Here is an 18,011-nt window from a genome sequence, read left to right as displayed (position 1 = left end):
ATGGAGAGGGGAATCAAAAGCCAGAAGAAGGTACATCTCTTAGCAAATCTAAAGGGTGTTTAAGAAATAGTACCATCTAGATGCAGTTACTTTGAAACTGATATTTTGAACCAGCTGTTCACAATACTTTTTATCTTACGGTCACATCATAGGCACAGTTTAGGGGATGGTGACACAACTACTCAGGAAACTGAACAATACTCTTTAAGTAGGATAAAGCTTTCTATAATATAAGGAAGTTTACTTCCTGCTGCTTTTGCTCTATATTTTCAAATCTTAATCTGCATTCAGTTCTAGTGTATACAGAATTCTAGAGTCTATATTCTACTTTTTTTTTCCTTACCAGGTATTCTACCTTAACCGTTTTTCCCAATCCTCCTTGGTCTGCTTCTCCTCAGACTTTTTCTTCCTTCAACTCTCTCAACCCAGCCAGCCCATAGTTGATGGGTTACTTGGGGCTGGGGTGGGTGGTAGAAGGTCAGGGTTGCCATCTGTAGCACAAATTTGTTATAGCCGTGCTTCCCAAATGTTTTTCTTCATTACCCAAACCACTTACCAGAAAGTCCTTTTTACCCAATGTAGGTAAAATATTTCAAGTCAATTTAAATGCCCCTGTTGTGATTGGGTAATGAGTTTGTGTGTCTTTACCCAAAGAAAACCACTTTTACCCAATTTTGGGTAAGTTACCCAGGTTTGGGAAGCACTGTGTTATAGCCTGTCTAGCATGGTAGAGGTGATTCACTAGCTGCTGCTCCTTGTCTACTGACCTCTTTACCGCTCAGCCCTCTGGTGCTGGCTCTGATCTTGATTCCCTAGAGAGCCTGAATTCCATCTTGCAGCTGAACTGCTCCCAGGAAGTTGCCTTCAGCTGCTTCTGGTTTCAGGGGGTGGGGTAATTGACCTGGTTTGTTGTGCAGGGGCTGGGAACTCACATAGCTTCTGAGTCTCCCCAACCTCAGGAGGTACTTTCCATTATCCTTCTCCCAGGCCTGCCTCTCATTGTTCTTACCATTTGAACTGTTTGGAAGCTGTCTCCGTTCTTCATTTCTGTCTGTCAGCTCTGCTGATTAGGCAGCTGCTGCATTCTCCTCAGCTCTGATACCTTTAGCTCTTCTCTGTATGCTTTCCTTCTTTTTTTCTCCTCTTCAGCTGGACCTTTTTTCTTCTGAAAACAAATAAAGGAAAGGCCCTTGAAAGAGGAGGGCTAAGGTAGAACATAGACATCCTCTTTGTTGCATGTCCTTCCTCTCAAATGCCTCTCCCCACTTACAACTCATGCTTGGGGGCTTTCCAGACCCGATGTTTAACTCTCTTTTGTTTTTTCTATCTGCTCCGAGTTATCACAGAAATTGCTGTCTTGTCATTATCCTCTAAAATTCAGACTTCAAATTCAAATGTTACTATTGCAATCAAACATCAGCATAGTCACCTGAAATTGATTATTGCTTTGTAAGCCCCACTTATTTCCAGATTTCCCCCCTTTGAGGAATGCAGGAGTGTACATTAGCATGTTAATTTGCCTCATCACCCTCCTACTTCCTTCCTATGGTTTTGGCCTCTACTAACTGGTCTCTTGTCCCTTTTGGATATACATCCTTATTTCCCTTCCCCTGGCTCCTCCCCAAGGCCTTCTGGATCTTGGCATGCTTCATTCAACTTTCAAGTGGCAAAATAATCTTTGACTAGCTTAGTTGCTTGCGTGCCTGGCTGTGAACGGTGCTCCTTCACCCAGAAGAACATTTGCCTGGTAATACTTATAAGAATTGCTCCACCACAATTTCCTCTTTAATTTCAGCTACTGTTCTTTTATATGGCTGGAGCTATCTCTTCCTAAATCCAGAAGTCCTGTCCCACAATTCTCTTACCCTTGTTTGCTGTCATATGTATCCCTTCTAAACTGCTGTCTGCCTGTATACTAGGTGACATTGGAGTCTGTAGGATTGCCTCTTTAATCTGCCTGTAGTCTCCTACTTCTCCTACCTCTTTTGAGTGTTGTACTCAAAACTGCCACACCCATTTGCCAATGCTGATTTATCTTCAATAGCCTTTTGATAGCAAGTACATAAATAAGTTACATAGCAGAAGAAAGAGATGATTTCTTTCTCTAAGTCTTGACTCCTGGAGGCTTGACCTCAGAAATAGGACCATTCCACAGATGCTCTTTCACCATCTCTAGGCATTTATATTATGTCTAGGTATGCCTCAAAATGATGATAAAACCATTTAAAGGAACACCATTATTTAAAGGGGAGTTCATGTCATATGAAATCTTAGGAAATGTTTTGTACTAGGCTTAGGCTGATCAAACGTATGTGGCTTTTTTATTCTGCCACTATTACTATTACTGCTGCTGCTACTGCTGCTGTGAAAACTATTACAGTTATCTTCAGAGCAAAGCTTCTGAAAGCAAGCTTCCTGGATGACCTTTGCCATCCCACCCGCTTCCCCTAGGCTCATGGCTGGTGTCAAACTTGAAACCCAGGTGAGTATATGTCTGAGAGGGGTACTTCTCTCCTGGGCCCACACAGATCTCAATTATATAATTATATATGCTGTCTCATCCATCATGTCTTATTATTATATATCAACCTGGTGATCAACAGCAGCAGCTACAGTCCAGGTCCACTTAGGATTTGGTGACCTGGTTTTGAGGGTGAATACTGAGGCCTAGATGGTAGGGCCAATTTCAATCATCAGCCCCACTGATCTCAAGAGTAGCCCTGCCTCAGATTCCTGCCATATCTTCCTCTACCCATCATGATCCTGATGGAGCTGACTGCCCTCTCATTTTCCCCCAATCGGACCCCAAGGCCATGGAACGCAGCCAACTACTCTCACCCTCATACCCCTGACAGATCATATCAACCTCCCCTGACTGTTCCTGCATTCAAGCACATAGGAGCCTGATGGAGTGCCATGCTGCCGTGGTCAACCAGGCAGCCAACCAGCCATCCACACACTCCCACCACCCATCTCCACTTCTACTCTATACACTCTATACATACATGACACCATCAGAATTCAGGAATCCTGGATCATAAAGACAGAACAGTGTAATTTAAAACAGATTTTCATTTCTCTGGGGTGAGGCAAGTATATCTGCATCATCTCTGTTCTTAATTTTCGGCATCCATTACATTCCAGTTCTAATCTGCTTATCTGGAGCTCTGGTATTCTGCAAATAGGAGAGGTAATAACTTAATTATTTACATAATAGGCAACGATAGGAAAAAGAAGACATTGGATTCAGTGACTGACAGATCTGCACTCAAATCACTATGAGCCTTGAGATTTAATCATGATTACTTGACCCAATCACAGAGCATAAGTTGGAGAAAACATGGGTGTAGAGATACTTTACCATTTGTTCCATGTTGTGGTTTGACATAACTGTAACTCAGTTTTCTCTTCTAATCAGTTGTGTGATAGTTGTTACTGAGTTGCATTACCTGTTTCCTGATTCCTGATTGACTGATTTTAGTGAAAAGATTAATAAATTCAGTCTGTATACTTCAGTCACAACTATCAGCTTTACTTCATTCAAGAAGTAGTATACAAACACTTCTTCCATATATTGTACACAAAAACCTCTTCAGCCTATCTGCCTGAAAGTTGATATGCATGTTCCCCAACATAGAAACTTAATGTTTCTGAAAATTCCACCACATTCTGTCTTAAAACAACAAAGTTATAGAGACTTAAATCAGATTTTAAAGAAACATAGCTTAAAACCTTGCACTAAGTTTAATGGAATTTGGCATATTTTATTCGTAGTTAAAGCTCTAGAATGTAATTTTATTCTGTTGAAAAAGAAATGCACCTGTCCCAGACTGTTAATCTTTCCAGATGTTGATACTGAGTCAGATATGATTACCTCAAGAACAATTTTTATCAAATTGGGCCACTTCTGGAATTTTGAATTTGTTCTCTGAAGTGGATTACAGCTCAACCCAATATACTGTATCACTTGTGTTTTCTTATTTTATTAAGATATTAAACGTATCAAGATTTGCCCTATTTATATTTTCAGGTTCATCAGTAAACCATCATATTTTCTTTTTCAGAAGCATAGTCTTAATCTGAGGAAATTTTTCTATGTTTTTTTCTTATCCATATAGGTGAATCTGCAGAAAAAGTAAGTAGTGAAGTAGCTCAGATACCAGAATCAACAGACCCTGCTTTCAGCAACCAATTAGTAAATAAGTCTGTTGAAGAAATTGAACTTGAAAAGAACATTATTTCCAAGGAAATATGGATGGACTATGAAGATTTCTGTATTTGCTTTCAGTAAGCAGCAGTGGGATTTTTTTAGTTGTGGCCCTATATTTCTGAAAACTTAATATGTTCATGTATTGAAAACATTTTCTTGACTTTATAGCAAATATGTTGCATTTAGACCCCAAACAAGAAGGCAAACAGTGGCCGAGGTTACCTGCACAAACATTAGAGTCCATTTTGAAAGGGGTATCATGATAATGATAGATAAATTAATCTTTCTGTCAAGATCCCGCATTTCCATGGTTCTCTATTCTCCAGAATTTTACCAACTGGTTTTAAATGAGCAATAGGAATTGAGAACCAGGACTAAGGAATTCATTGCTGTCAGTTGTTATTTATAAAGATTATAAACAATTTCTATCAATTGATAGTAATGCTTTTTAGTTTGGGCTCTACCATATATTGGGAATGAATTACTACTGTTACTATTACTCTTATCTCCTCCTCCTCTAATATTGAAAAGTTAAGAATATTTCTTAATTCAGTGAAGTGTGACATAGCATGAGGGATTTTTTTATAATTTATGTTAAAATAATCACATTCATTTTTCTTAGGAATTTATATGTTTTCCACAAACCAAATACCTACGCCTATAACTATCAGAAGTCAGATTTTAGGGTAAGTTTATTGACAATATAATTTATTCATATCCCAGTACATTTCAATTTGTATTGATGAAACAAATGTGTTTATCAAATAAACTTTATTATACAGAATATTAACATAAAGAAACGATCAAATACTAACAGCATAAATGATTGACATTAAAATCAATATTATTATAATACTTTGGGTTGAGAGATCCTGTAATATTTCACTTTTAAATGAAAATTCAAGAAATCAATACTTAATGTTTCAAAAAACCCATACATTTAAGAACAACCACTGTTCTCCATAGCCTTTGCAAATTACTTTTTGTAATATTTTGTAACAGAGATGTCCATGGGCATAACTGTGTGATTTGAAGCCTTGCCCCTTTTCATGTTCATATGACACACATTAATAAAGACTTCAATTGTGTGGTCACAATTTTACGACCCCACCCCTCCATGGATGTCCCAGCATTAGGATAATAATAACTTGTGCATTCAACAATTAATCTGTTTTTAAGACCAAAAAATGTCATGGGTTGAGATTTTTTTTTTAAATTACAAAATAATTAACTAAAATAAGAAAAAAGCTTGTAGCTTTATCACATCAGGCATAGAGATACAGGCTTAAGCTCAACCCTAGCAAGACTGAGTAGCCTTGATTTCAAGGACCTGTGGTCACAGTGATTTACCATCTTTAATTCACTGTGCAGGTAGAACTGGTAGTTTAGAGGTCCCCCTGGACTCTCAACTCCTGCTCAATCCACAGGTGGTAACCATGGCCAGAAGTGCCTTTGCACAATTCCATCCTGTGCACCAATTGCATTCCATTTTGGATCAGGAGGCCCTTTTCACAGTGACTCATGTCCCAGTCACCTTTCATTTGGACTATGGCAATGCACTCTACATGTCTAGAGTGGAGACCACTTGGAAGCCACAGATGGTCCAAAAAACAGTCATGCAAGTGGTTATGCACATTTCCAGCGTCATCCATGTAATACCACTGCTCCATGAGCTACTCTGGTTATTGGTGAGCTTCCAGCTACAATTCAAGGTGTTGGTTGTCACCCATAAAGGTCTTTGTGACTCAGGACTGGTTACCTGTGAGACTATATTTCTTCCATTGTTTCTGCCCGACCAATAGGATCTAGATGGGTTGGCATGCTCTAGTTCCCAGTTGTAAAGCACTGTAATCTTGTGGGACGTAGAAGACATTCCTGCTTTGTTGAACACCATGCCTGCTGAGAACTCTATGGCCCCAACTCAGTTGGGCTTTCATAAAGCTGTAAAAACCTGGCTCTTTTTGAAATTCCCTAAGGTAGGGTCAGACAAACTGCTCCCTGATGGTAGTTGGTGGGGAGTATGTTGAGTTAGTTATCCTCCCCTATGCAACTGTGTATTCTTTTGCTGATTCTGATTTGTTGTTTTTAGCTGTTATTTTTACTTGATGCTTCAGTCCTATTTTGTAAGCCACTTAGAGCACTTTGTGATTCAGGTGGTATACAAGTTGCAAATAAGTTTACAAGCAAATAGAGAAAGAAAAATCAGTCCACAGAATATCATGAGAAATTGATGGGTGAATAGAATCCAAGTTGCTATTACTGTAAGAAATATATTTTTACCATTTAATGGCAGAATCATTTACTGTACATGTGAACTGCCTCTTTCAGCTTTTACTCTCCTAGTTAACCATTCTGCTATCACCAATTGCCACACAACTATGTATTATATAAAAGGCTGAGATAGGTTTTTAACTTACTAGATCTTAAGCCCCTTCATTCCCCAAATATATATTTTAGAAAATGAAAAAAAAAATTCCCCAGCTCTGAAAATGAAGTAGCTATTTAATTTCCCATTGAATTCAGTGCTGGGGAGGGAGGAGTTGTTGTTGTTAGTCGCCATCGAGTCATTTATGACTCATGGCAACCCTATGTATAACAGAATGAAATGCTGTTCGGTCTTGCGCCATACGCCTGACTGTTCCAATGTCTGCATCCATTGTTGCAGTAATTGTATCAATCCATCACATTGAAGGTCTTCCTCTTTTCTGTATTATTAATATTATTAATATTAATAATATTAATATTATGTTCTTAGGGAGGGAGGGAGAAAAGCAAACAAAAGAAGTAGAAACTGCTGGAGGAAAAGAACTGTTTCTCTCTCTCCCTGACTTGCATGTTTCTCCCTCTTCCCCTCTTCCCCATAGTATTGCCTTGGTGAAACTGATTTTTAATGTGTTAACTTTTCCCTTTATTAACTGTATATTCATGGTACATTTTATGGCATTTTTGAATACTGCAGCTTTCTTTACCCAAAATAATTACTATTGAATCATCCTGAAGCCAGTATTATATACAAAACGAATCAAAATTATAGATTAGATTCAGTCAACTTATAACCATCTCTGTGAAATCAATGAGCGTTAATTACTAGCAAGTTCTGTTAATTTCATTAGGTGCTGCGAAATTTTTAGGGAACTTTTATGCAGTGTCTAAAAAAAGACAGCAGAAGTTCCACCAAACAAGCCGGGAGCATGATTGATAATTTTCTAACTATTTTACTGGAATATATTCTACATGTACCCATACACACCCATTCAAATGCACACGGTATGCTTAGCAAAAAGGAAGAAAAGAGGAGAGAGAGTGCCCTTCACTTCCACTAGCCATGTGGATGAAAAGCGGTTGAGAGTTTCCAAAGAGCCCTTTGTGGGAGAATCTCAGCTTTTCCAACATACAGACTAAACCATCAACTGGCACCATCTTTTATAAGTTATAGCATCTGTTCTGGTTCTCACAGGAATTAATTCACACTTTGTTCTTGCCTAATACGTTTTTTCTTGTCTAATGTTTTCTGTTCCTTTCTCAAGGAAATAAAGCCTTGTTTATTAACACTGACCATGCAATCATGATAGATAGGTGCTTTCTTTAGTTTGCTTCCATTTGTCAGCTCTAAATGGTGCCAGTTGATGGTTTAGTCTGTATTTTTCAGAACTCTTCTCTTGTTCTTTTTTTGCTCCCCTTTTCTGGTTAGCCGGTATTGGAAGGATGCATACAGAGCATAGTAGGGTTCAGAAACAATAGAAGGATATATATAGAGAGAGTAGAATATAGCATGAAGATATTATACGTGTAAAGAATAAAGATACGTAGATGCTGCAAGTATACATTTCATATAATGAGTCTGGTCAAAGTCTGGATGCATCTGGATCTAAATCATTATATGTTCTGTTCTGTGATTGCAAATAGTTACAATGTCGTTGATTCAGTGTGATAATGGTAAGTGTCCTAACAGTGAGACACACGCTGAGACGAGGAGTAGTACTCTAATGTTTATTACTGCTACATAAACAGAATCCTAACAAACTGAATAAGCGTGGGAAACCCAGACATATAAACCCCAAAGGCTAAGGCAGGCCTGATCTGTGTCTCTTTGAACGGCTGCTTAATTCCTCAGTACTACGCATGCGCTTTACAGCCTGGATGGGAGCCCCCTGCTCGCCATCCTCACTCATGACATCAAGTATATCATTACTTTCAGCCCATATAGTAGCCCCAATGCCTACTTAAAGTTTCCATGAATTAGGATTCCATCATATAATCATACTCCTTTATTGCAAGCATAAAGCTGCAATGAGTTTTAGACTGGTAAAATATAATTTGATATCTAGAGATGAGATAAGTAATTTTATGTACATTATTTCTTGATTTCTTCAGTTAGCTAAAATTAGACTTTACATCCTAACTTTAACTTGCAGCACGATCTATCAAAATGAAGTTACCAAAAGTCAACATAATTATGCTGTTGTCTTTTTCACTTTGAGTGTTCAGTGCATTTTAAGCATTGTGATTTAATCTTGCAGAATTTGTAAATATAGAAATTTATTCTTTGAACCAGTCTTCCTGTTTTTTTCTTAACATCAAATTAATAGTTTAGGAAGTTATATATAAAACCCTTCATACAAAATAGTGTAAACTTTTGTCAATTGGTTAAAATAGCAATAACTATGGGAAAGCAATATTATGACTTTGATAAAATGATTTGACACCTTCAGTTCTTAATACCATACTTTGAAATATAACAAAAATGCTGTCAAGTGTTAGTTGCTACAACATTAGAAAATAGAATTTAAACACAAATGTTTTTTTCTCCTTACAGATGGTGGATGATAGAGTCTTGTATTATCTCTGTGTGGACAGCTTGAAGCCTACTGATATTCTAGTTAGCTTTTCTGCATTAGTACGTTGGGGAGACACTGCAGGTAAGATTAATATAAAGTAGAAGAGTAAGATTAATATTCCTCTCTTAGATTTCTTCTAAGAGGTGCTCAGAAATAGAAATAAGCCAGCTAAATCAATAATAGTCACTCTCTGTATGTGTTTCCCCTTATTTTTGGTGTTCTGTGACAACTACCATGTAAATAGTTTTAGGTCAAGAATATTCAGTTGAAATACACATGCAACTAAATTCCATTTTGCAGCTTTTATTATTTATTTATTTATTTATTTATTATTGTAGCATGTTCATAATAAAAAAGATGAATGGCTAATAATATAAAACAACAATAAAATATCAGTAAAATCAATAAGCCCAGGAGCAGAGATACAGGGGGAAAAAAACCACTACTTGTACTATATTTGCTAGTAATCTTTCAGAAATGCCCAGTGAAACAGATGGGACTTAACCACACACTAACATATCAGTAAAATTGTCATTTAATGCACTGCAAAGAAGGACAGTTCACATTAAGAGTTCCAAAGACCATCACATTTTATTAATGCATGAAGGGAATTGCATCTTGATGTTGACAGAAGACAGTCTGTTGCAGGTGGCTCTATCCTAATATGCAACAACGATTCTTATCTAGTCACCCATGTTTTCTAACTGAGAGTCTGCAACCCAAGTTCCAGCCTAAGTACTGTGTCGAACTGTGACAACTCAAGTGTCTAGAAACCACTAACAAAATGTACTTAGCTTCACACTATCCATCCTTTTCACAAATTTATTTATTTATTTATTTATGCATGCCATCTCGCATATGTGACTCTAGGTGGCTTACAATAAAATAGATAAAATACACAATATCAAAATAAAAACACATATCAGCCAAACATTATAAAAACAACCATCAACAAAGCCAAGAGACAGGCTCTATCACACTCTATACCAAGTTTTGAGGGCCTTACAAAGGGCCAACAGAATTGGGGCTAGTCTAATCTCAGGCGGAATAATGTTCCACAGTGCAGGTGCCATGGCAGAAAAGACTCTTCTTCTGGGCCCTGCCAGCTGACACTCCTTAGGCAATGGGACCCAGAGCATGCCCCTCCTGTGAGACCAGGTACAACAGGCAGAAACAACTGGGGAGAGATGGTCCTGTAAGTAACCCACTTGCAAACCATGAAGGGCTTTAAAGGCAACTACCAGCACCTTGATTTGCACCCAGAAGCACACCGGAAGCCAATGCAGCTAGCAAAGCAGTGGTGTCACATATGCCAAGTAACCAGCACAATTAATTGCCTGTGCTGCTGCATTTCCCATAACCTTGTCAAGCATAGTAGTTTTTCCTGGTCCCTTTTCTGCTCACACTGTGTGCCCAAAATATTTGAATTTCTATTTGTTGATCATTGTTTCAAAGGAGTAGTTGGTCTTTATTTGGTCCACAGTTGATTGATTGGTTATTTTTACAGTCTCTGGTACTCTCAGCAACCATCTCCAGATTAATTGGAAGGTGTTTATCTTTCTTCCTCTTTCTCAATCTCCAGCTTTTACATTCTTACATTACTAATAGAAAAAAACATCCCTGTGCCTTTAGTATCTTAAAAATATCCTTACCCTTCACAATCTTGTCTAATTTGTCATACTCTTCCTCCCTAAGATTAATCTTTTTATTTCTCCAGTGCACTGTCCTACTTTATCCTTTCTTGAGCAAACAAAACTATGGCCAGGTTACCTGAGGGACCATCTCATCCCCATGACATCAGCCCATCCCACCTGGTCATGCAGAGAGGGCATGTTACGGACCCCGTCTGTAAAAGAGTTCCATCTGGCAGGGTCTCGGAAGTGAGCCTTCTCTGCAGTAGCTCCCGCCCTTTGGAACGTCTTTCCCCCAGAGGTGAGATATGCCCCCTCGCTCCTGGACTTTCATAAGGAATTAAAAACCTGGTTTTGTCATCATGCATGGAGCAGGAAGGGGAACAGTCATCTGTGGGTTTGGCTAGCGCCCTAGAAGGGCCTTTTACATTCACGGACTGAGATACAACCTTAGCCAACAGGATTTTACATATTATATTTTATTGTCTATTTATATTTATATATTTATATTTATTGTATTTATATGGACGTTGAATTTTAAATTTTGTTTTGTTGTAAACTGCCCAGAGTCCCTCCTTGTGGGGGGAGATGGGCAGCGCTAAAAATTTAATTAATTAATTAATTAATTAAACACACTCAGTTACTTAGTTGCCTTCTGCTCAAGTTCACTAAGCACAGTGGTTGAAATTACCTTTGTCTTCTTAATATTTAACATTAATCTTTATCCTTACAAAACATGATATTCTTCCATCAACACTAGTTCCATCAGTGGTCAGATTTCTTTCAGTTTTGGCCTGACTACATCATCACATCTAGATTTACTTCTGAAAACTTGGTACTTGTCCCCAATATCTAGGGGAGTGCCTTCCAACTTAAAAGGCTCATCATTTGGTACCCAAACTTACCTAAATATTTCAGTCAGCCCATATAGCAACACAGAAATGGCTTGCCATTGCCTTAGAGTTCCTTCACCTAAATGAGTAGGCTTCACTTATACCTGCAGAGCAAGAGAAAGAAATTCCAACAATTTTTAACTATCTCCTTTGTCTACTTTATTCTTAAAAAACCTTCTAAATTTCCTATCATAGCTCAGAGGAGTCTAGTGTTACCATAACAATCTGTACATATTTTCCCTCTGTATTCAATTCAAAATAGTTGCTCTTGATTCCTGTTGATTTTTATTCATAGCCAAGTATAACAAATCCCTTTTTTGATGTTAAGGTTCTGTTCTGATTCAAGAAGAGCCCATTCTTATAGAGACGAGAATGTTTGCAAAATGTTTTGCATTATCTAATAAATTAAACTGTTTCTGCCTACACCAGAACTCCAGTTATATATTGAAAGCCTGTGGCTTTGCTGTTTAATTGGCCCTCTAAATGAAGCAGAAAGCATTTCAAAGAAATCCACCCTGGCTTTCAGTTTCCTCTGGGGAAATTTAAAGTTGGCACACAAGAATTCATGACTAGATTTTTCCATGTCACTGATGCCAATATCCATAGTAATCAGTAAATATGTGTCAGTATCTACAGTCTGTCTAAGTATTGTGTGATATAGGCAACCTGTGCACTAGGCAGGCAAATTACCATTTACAAATTTACAACTTCTAATCAGCTAGAATATCAACATAATCACTGTGACCACAGTCTCCTATCAATTTACCTAGGCATAACGTTCCTCAGAATAAAGTGTGGTGATTTGGATAATATTGCACTGTGAATTTATCATTACCATAATTTAGTCAAACTGTGCCCAATATACTCATACAGAAATGTGCACCCCCACACACAAATATAACTTTGAACCACAGTAGTATTTATTCTAGAAGGAGCTGTTTGGGGGTAGACCCCCCCCCACTTTTGTATGAAGAAAAATTTTTCAAGATACACAGAGAAGTGAAACAGCACTTGAAAAAAGTGATTTTGCTTCCCTTTGATTGTCTGTGTCTAACTTAAAATCCTTTAACTGTGACCACATGAAATTTTAATGCCTCTGTAAGAATATTTGCATAGGATAACCAAATTGGCAGTGTAAATGACTACAGTGTTAAAGGTTTTTTTTTCCCCATAAAACAAGTTTCTGTCTGTAATTCAGCTGTAAATGGAAACTGCATTGAGCAGGGAAGGAAAAGGGGTATGGAAATATTACTGGCATTTTCATTCTTTGAATTGTAGAGTAGCTGTTCAAAATAAGAAGAAATAGAGGAGAATGTGTTTGGCTTCAATCCTATTCCTACTTATGGTGCAGTATATTTCTTTTGAACTCAGTGAGACTTTTTAGTAGTCATATATAAGATTACATTGGATTATTTTTTTTCTTTAGCTGAATACAGTTCTGAATTCGTGGCATGTCCTGGTATGTTGCCTAAGTGTCATGCTCCCCAATCAAACGTTCCCAGAACATCTGATTGGATTCACATGCATGATTGGAGTTAACACGTGTTGGGACTTGCGGGTCAGCAGAAGTGGGAGGGGGACAACCTAGGAGTGTGAAAGCATCTTGTTTGGACTACCTCTGGCATCCAAGGTCGAGCTACTGAGCCATTGGAGACATCTGCAGGGAACTGAACTGACTGGCATGAAAGAGGGGCTGTATGCCGAAGAGGGGGAGGGGGTTGAGCTCATTGGACTGTTTAACTTGGGGAAAACACGGGAACCTTTATTCGCAACTTTTTCACTGTACTGTGTATTACACTCTCTAACCTAATCAATTATGAATCGAATTTAATAGCAAGCTGAGTATCGCAGTCATTACAGTAAGGAAGTTCAACGCAGAAAAAAAATAATGACCTTTTTTTCCCAATAGTTTATTTGGTTGAAAGATTGTTTGCTGGAATTTATAAACTAAAAATCCCTGAACAAGAAGTTTTGTGTTGTTTTTTGCATTTATGAAAAGAGGTATGGTTATACCTGAGTTGCAAATATATTTTCTGTTTTCTATTTTTCTAGCACTTGTACAGAAAGAAGACCAAGTTATTCCCAAGGGGTTACTCATGGTTGAAAGTTTCTCATGGAAACATTTGTCTCCAGGGCAGTTAATCCTGAAGATCCACACATATGCTACTAAAGCTGCTGTAATAAGTCTTCCAGCTGGGTATGTACTGGTTTCTTTCTATGTCATTCATTAAAGAACAGTAGCATTATTCTGAATGAGATCAAAGATTTCACTGTTCCCATAGTAGCCAGCTAGGTAACTATTGATAGGGAACCCACAACAAGTAGAACCTTAGTGCAATAACATCCTGCTGTTTCTGTTTTCCGCAGCTGATATTGGAGGTAAAAAGGCTCTGTAACAGGAGATAACATATTATATAGCTATAATATATACTGCATGTTATGCAGTTCTAGGCACTGATTCGTTGTATCTGTAAACATGATCTTACATTTGTTTACGCTGAACCATGTGCATTTTGTATGTTTATTCCACCATTTGGAAAGATGCCTTTGGAATTCTTCACTTCCCTTTTTTCTATTCTGTTTTATTGCATAAGCTTTGACAGATTATTTAAACAGAAATTGTACAAGAAGCACACACTGCCCCTTTTTTCAATTAGTGTAAGAGCTTGAAAACAGCAGTTTGACAAGGAGCGTCAAGGGGAGACACTGTTTATTTTTTCGTCCCTTTCTTTTTCATCTTTCCTTTTTTTCCCCATCTTCTTCTTTCAGTCCAGAGTAGTCCTTAACCAGAGAAACAACTTCTGGCAGCTTGTAAAGAGAGTAAGCAAACAGGGAAGATTTGTATCCACATTTGACTAAGGGAATAAGCACATAAGGCTAAGAGCAACACAGACAGTGAGGGAAGCATCATCATGACCTGTAAAGTTTGTGCAATGTTTATCTTCCTGCCTGAAGAAGTACACGTGCTCAAATGCAAGCTTGTTTCCTTATTGGAGGAGAAAGTAAAGGCAGTTGAGGAGACATGAATCTGGGAAGATGAAAAGTTTCCAGGCCAGACAGCTGATTCACTCCAAGAGGAGCAGAGAAATTAAGAGAATACCAAACCACAGGGAAAAAAAACCTTTGGCAGAGGCAAACACCTGATTCTGGAAGAATGTGACCAACTCAAAGAAGCAAGAAGATTAGAGGCAGTAGAACTGAGGAACTGGTATCAGGCTCTTCCTCTCAGCTACCTGAGCAAGCCATGCCACAAAACATTGTAGAAGACACTTGAGCTTCAGTGGAGTAAAGAAATCCAAAAACGATCCAGAGATAAAAGAGGCATATCGTGGTTGTGGGTGATTGCTTGCTAAGAGGAACTGATGTGGCTGTGCACAAAACCAATATGATGTGGTGAGTTGTCTTCCAAGTGTCCATTTACAGAATATGATGGAAAGATTACCGAAACTATTTAAACCCACCAATAGCTACCTTTCCTTTTGAACCATGTGAGGAAAAATGACCTAGCCAGAAGAGACATTTTAAAAATCTCTAGGGACTACAAGACCTTAGGCAGGAAGGTGAAGGAACTAGGAATATACTGTAGGTAGTTTTTTTCATCAGTAGTCCCAGTTGAGGGTCATGGTGCAATAAGGGAAAACAAGGTCCAGGGAATCAATCACTGGCTTTGCAGATAATGTCACCAAGAAGGGTTTGGATTCTATGGCAACAGCCTACTTACCTTCACAAAATTCCTGGGAAGAGATGGAATACATCGTACAAACACTGGGAAAGAAGTGCCTCACCAATCTCATCAACAGGTTGTTAAACTAGAACAAAAGGGGTTGAGTGATAAAAGCTTAGAACTAAATATGCATCCAAGAATTCTGTCCAAGAAAGCAGAAGAAGCAGGCAGAGTCCAACAAATTCTTGTTACTCATGACAAGGCCTCTTGTGACATCTTGTCAAAAGGTGGAAGAGAGAACAGAGAGGATTTAGCTAAAGAAATGAGGATGACCTGCATCTTGGGAAAAAGTGATTACACTGGATTTTAGAAGAGTAAAGTTTGATTAACTATAAGAGAAGATAGGTGGTGTCCAGGAGGAATGGGATTTTGATGAAATGAGATACAGAAAAACAATCTGGAAATCAAGAAAAAAAGAGAAATCTAAAGAGGCCAGAGTGGATATCTGCAGAGCTCTCTAAAATGCTAAAGAGGAAAAGGGACTTGTACAGGAAATGGAAAGAGAGGAAAATCACCAAAGAAGAATACAAGGTAGTCTCCAGAAACTGGAGGAACTCTGTCAGAAATGTTAAAACTTAGTATGAGGTAAGACTTGCAAGAGATGCCAAAAACGAAAAGGGCTTTTTCGATATGTTAAATATTAAAGGAAATCCAAAGAGCGTGCAGGTCATCTACAACATACAGTGCAAGGACTGTAACCGTCACTATGTAGAACAGACAGGCAGAAGACTAGCAAAGCTCATCCATGAGCACCAACTAGCAGTCAGAAGACACAATGAAAAGTCCTTAATCTCACAATACATGGACAGGCTCAACCATAGTTTCAGCTGGGAAACTGTGAGCATCGTAGACCAAGCTAAATCCAAAAACACTAGGGAATTCATGGAAGCTTGGCACTCAGACACATCAGCCATCAATAGACACATAGAGATAAACCACATTTACACACCATTAAAAAGAGGCAATAAGAAAGCTAAGAAGGAAACAAAAAGACCAGAACACATCCTCCCCAGCAGCCTGCACCCAGATAAGCAGGGATTAACACCAGATAAAGTATGAAGTAGGAAACAGTACTCTAATCAAGGAACTACCAAGGAGACAAACAAGCAGACAAACAAGCAGAAAACAACATCCTAATCAAGGAACTACCAAGGAGAAAACCACACCCCCACCAATACTGGCAGGGCAAGCTACTGTACATAAACAGGCAGCAAACACCACACTTGATGATGTTACCTAGTCAGGTAATAAAACATTTGAAATCAAACAACCAAGTTCAGAGAGCACCAAGGACTCCACAATCCAAAGTGCTGTTTTTAACTAATAAAGCACTATTTGACTTGGCTCCTAGATACCTTTTGGATTGCCTTCTCCAGTCAGATTCAGTTGACCCAGAATGTGCATTTTAAGGGAAGCTGCTTATAGTTTTCCACTTCCATAACGTGAGGGAGGCTGGGGCTCAGAAACAGTGTTTTTCAGTGATGGCTTTTATAGAATAGCCTGCCTTTGGAATTGACATAGGCTCCTACCCTTTTAGGTCCAGAAATTGGTTAAAACTCAATTTTTCTGGAGAGTGTTCAGATTATTAATTGTGGTGACTCAACTTTGGTTTGCTTCAGTTATTCTTTTGGTGATTTTCTTTCTTTTTTGCTTTATTTAATCACTGGGAATTTTAGGGATTATGATGATATACAAAATCAGTAAATAATCCTAATACACCATTATATTAGTCTGGTTGGTTGATTAAGTGCTGAAATTGAGAGATATTTTGCCTAGGCCATCTTATGAACTGATGGAAGAGCTGAGATTTGTACCAGGAATTGATTCGGCTTGTTTTTCTGAGGTGTTATTAGAAGTAATTCCGATTGGGTTTCATTGAACTGACTCTTTTATATGTATGCTTAGATTACAGCCTCAGTCACTAAGCTACAGTATTCGGGAATGGTTACAAAACCTTGTAAGATATACCAATATCACATAGTAAAGAAAAAGATGAGATTAAGAAAAGAGTGTCTTGCTTAAACATACTGCATAAGATTTGAATCCATCTCACAATGTTAGCTACTGCAGTAAACTACCAGAATGACTTTTTGTTAGGTATTACATTTACATTGCTATGCATGTGTACTTTGTAACATAACCAATAGTTTTATTTGCCAGTTAAATGAAATGCTAAAATGCTTTGGCATATTTCCACAAATAACTTATTTCAGTCTATAAATTTTTATATTTTTTCTTTTTCTTTTATTAAGTGTGAACAAATAATAGATAAAATTATTTTATTTGCATTGTCAATGTTTAGAATGACTGTTCTATTTGGATTATTTAATTACTTTTGTGTATTTCTTTTTTAAATGTAGCCGCCATGTGTTACTTTTTACTGCAAGTTCTCCCATAGGACACAATATCCATCTGTGTAGTATGGTGCCATGTGTATTTGGTGAAGAGGATATTGTTCTGCCAAATCTTGACAAGGTATTTGTCACCATAGTAACTGGATTTGTACTCTCATTGGCTATCATTTACTTCATAGTGTTCTCTCTTTTTTGTTTTTTTGTTTTTTTTCAAATTATGTTATTAAAAGTTTTGAATAAAACAATAAAAGATAATACAGACTAAAAGAAAAAGAAATACCAGAAATAGAGGAAAATTAAATTTATTAAAAAAAAGAACCCTCCCCTCCAGAAAAGGACACCCCACCCCCACTGTGGTAAA

At 37.8% G+C, this 18,011-nt stretch overlaps 1 protein-coding gene across 1 annotated transcript in view; it reads left to right on the top strand.

Moving 5' to 3' along the window:
- Positions 1-18,011, top strand: part of ADGB (androglobin) — a 137,425-nt gene that overhangs the window by 53,226 nt on the left and 66,188 nt on the right. The window contains exons 15-19 of the mRNA XM_063308924.1: positions 4,119-4,287; positions 4,833-4,896; positions 9,027-9,129; positions 13,625-13,769; positions 17,657-17,771. Coding sequence (XP_063164994.1) covers positions 4,119-4,287; positions 4,833-4,896; positions 9,027-9,129; positions 13,625-13,769; positions 17,657-17,771 — 596 coding nt within the window. The remainder of the gene's footprint in view (positions 1-4,118; positions 4,288-4,832; positions 4,897-9,026; positions 9,130-13,624; positions 13,770-17,656; positions 17,772-18,011) is intronic.

Source organism: Candoia aspera, chromosome 1 (genome assembly GCF_035149785.1).
Source record: "Candoia aspera isolate rCanAsp1 chromosome 1, rCanAsp1.hap2, whole genome shotgun sequence".
In the NCBI taxonomy this organism is placed as follows: Eukaryota; Metazoa; Chordata; class Lepidosauria; order Squamata; family Boidae; genus Candoia; species Candoia aspera.
This window is presented reverse-complemented; position numbering and strand designations above follow the sequence as displayed.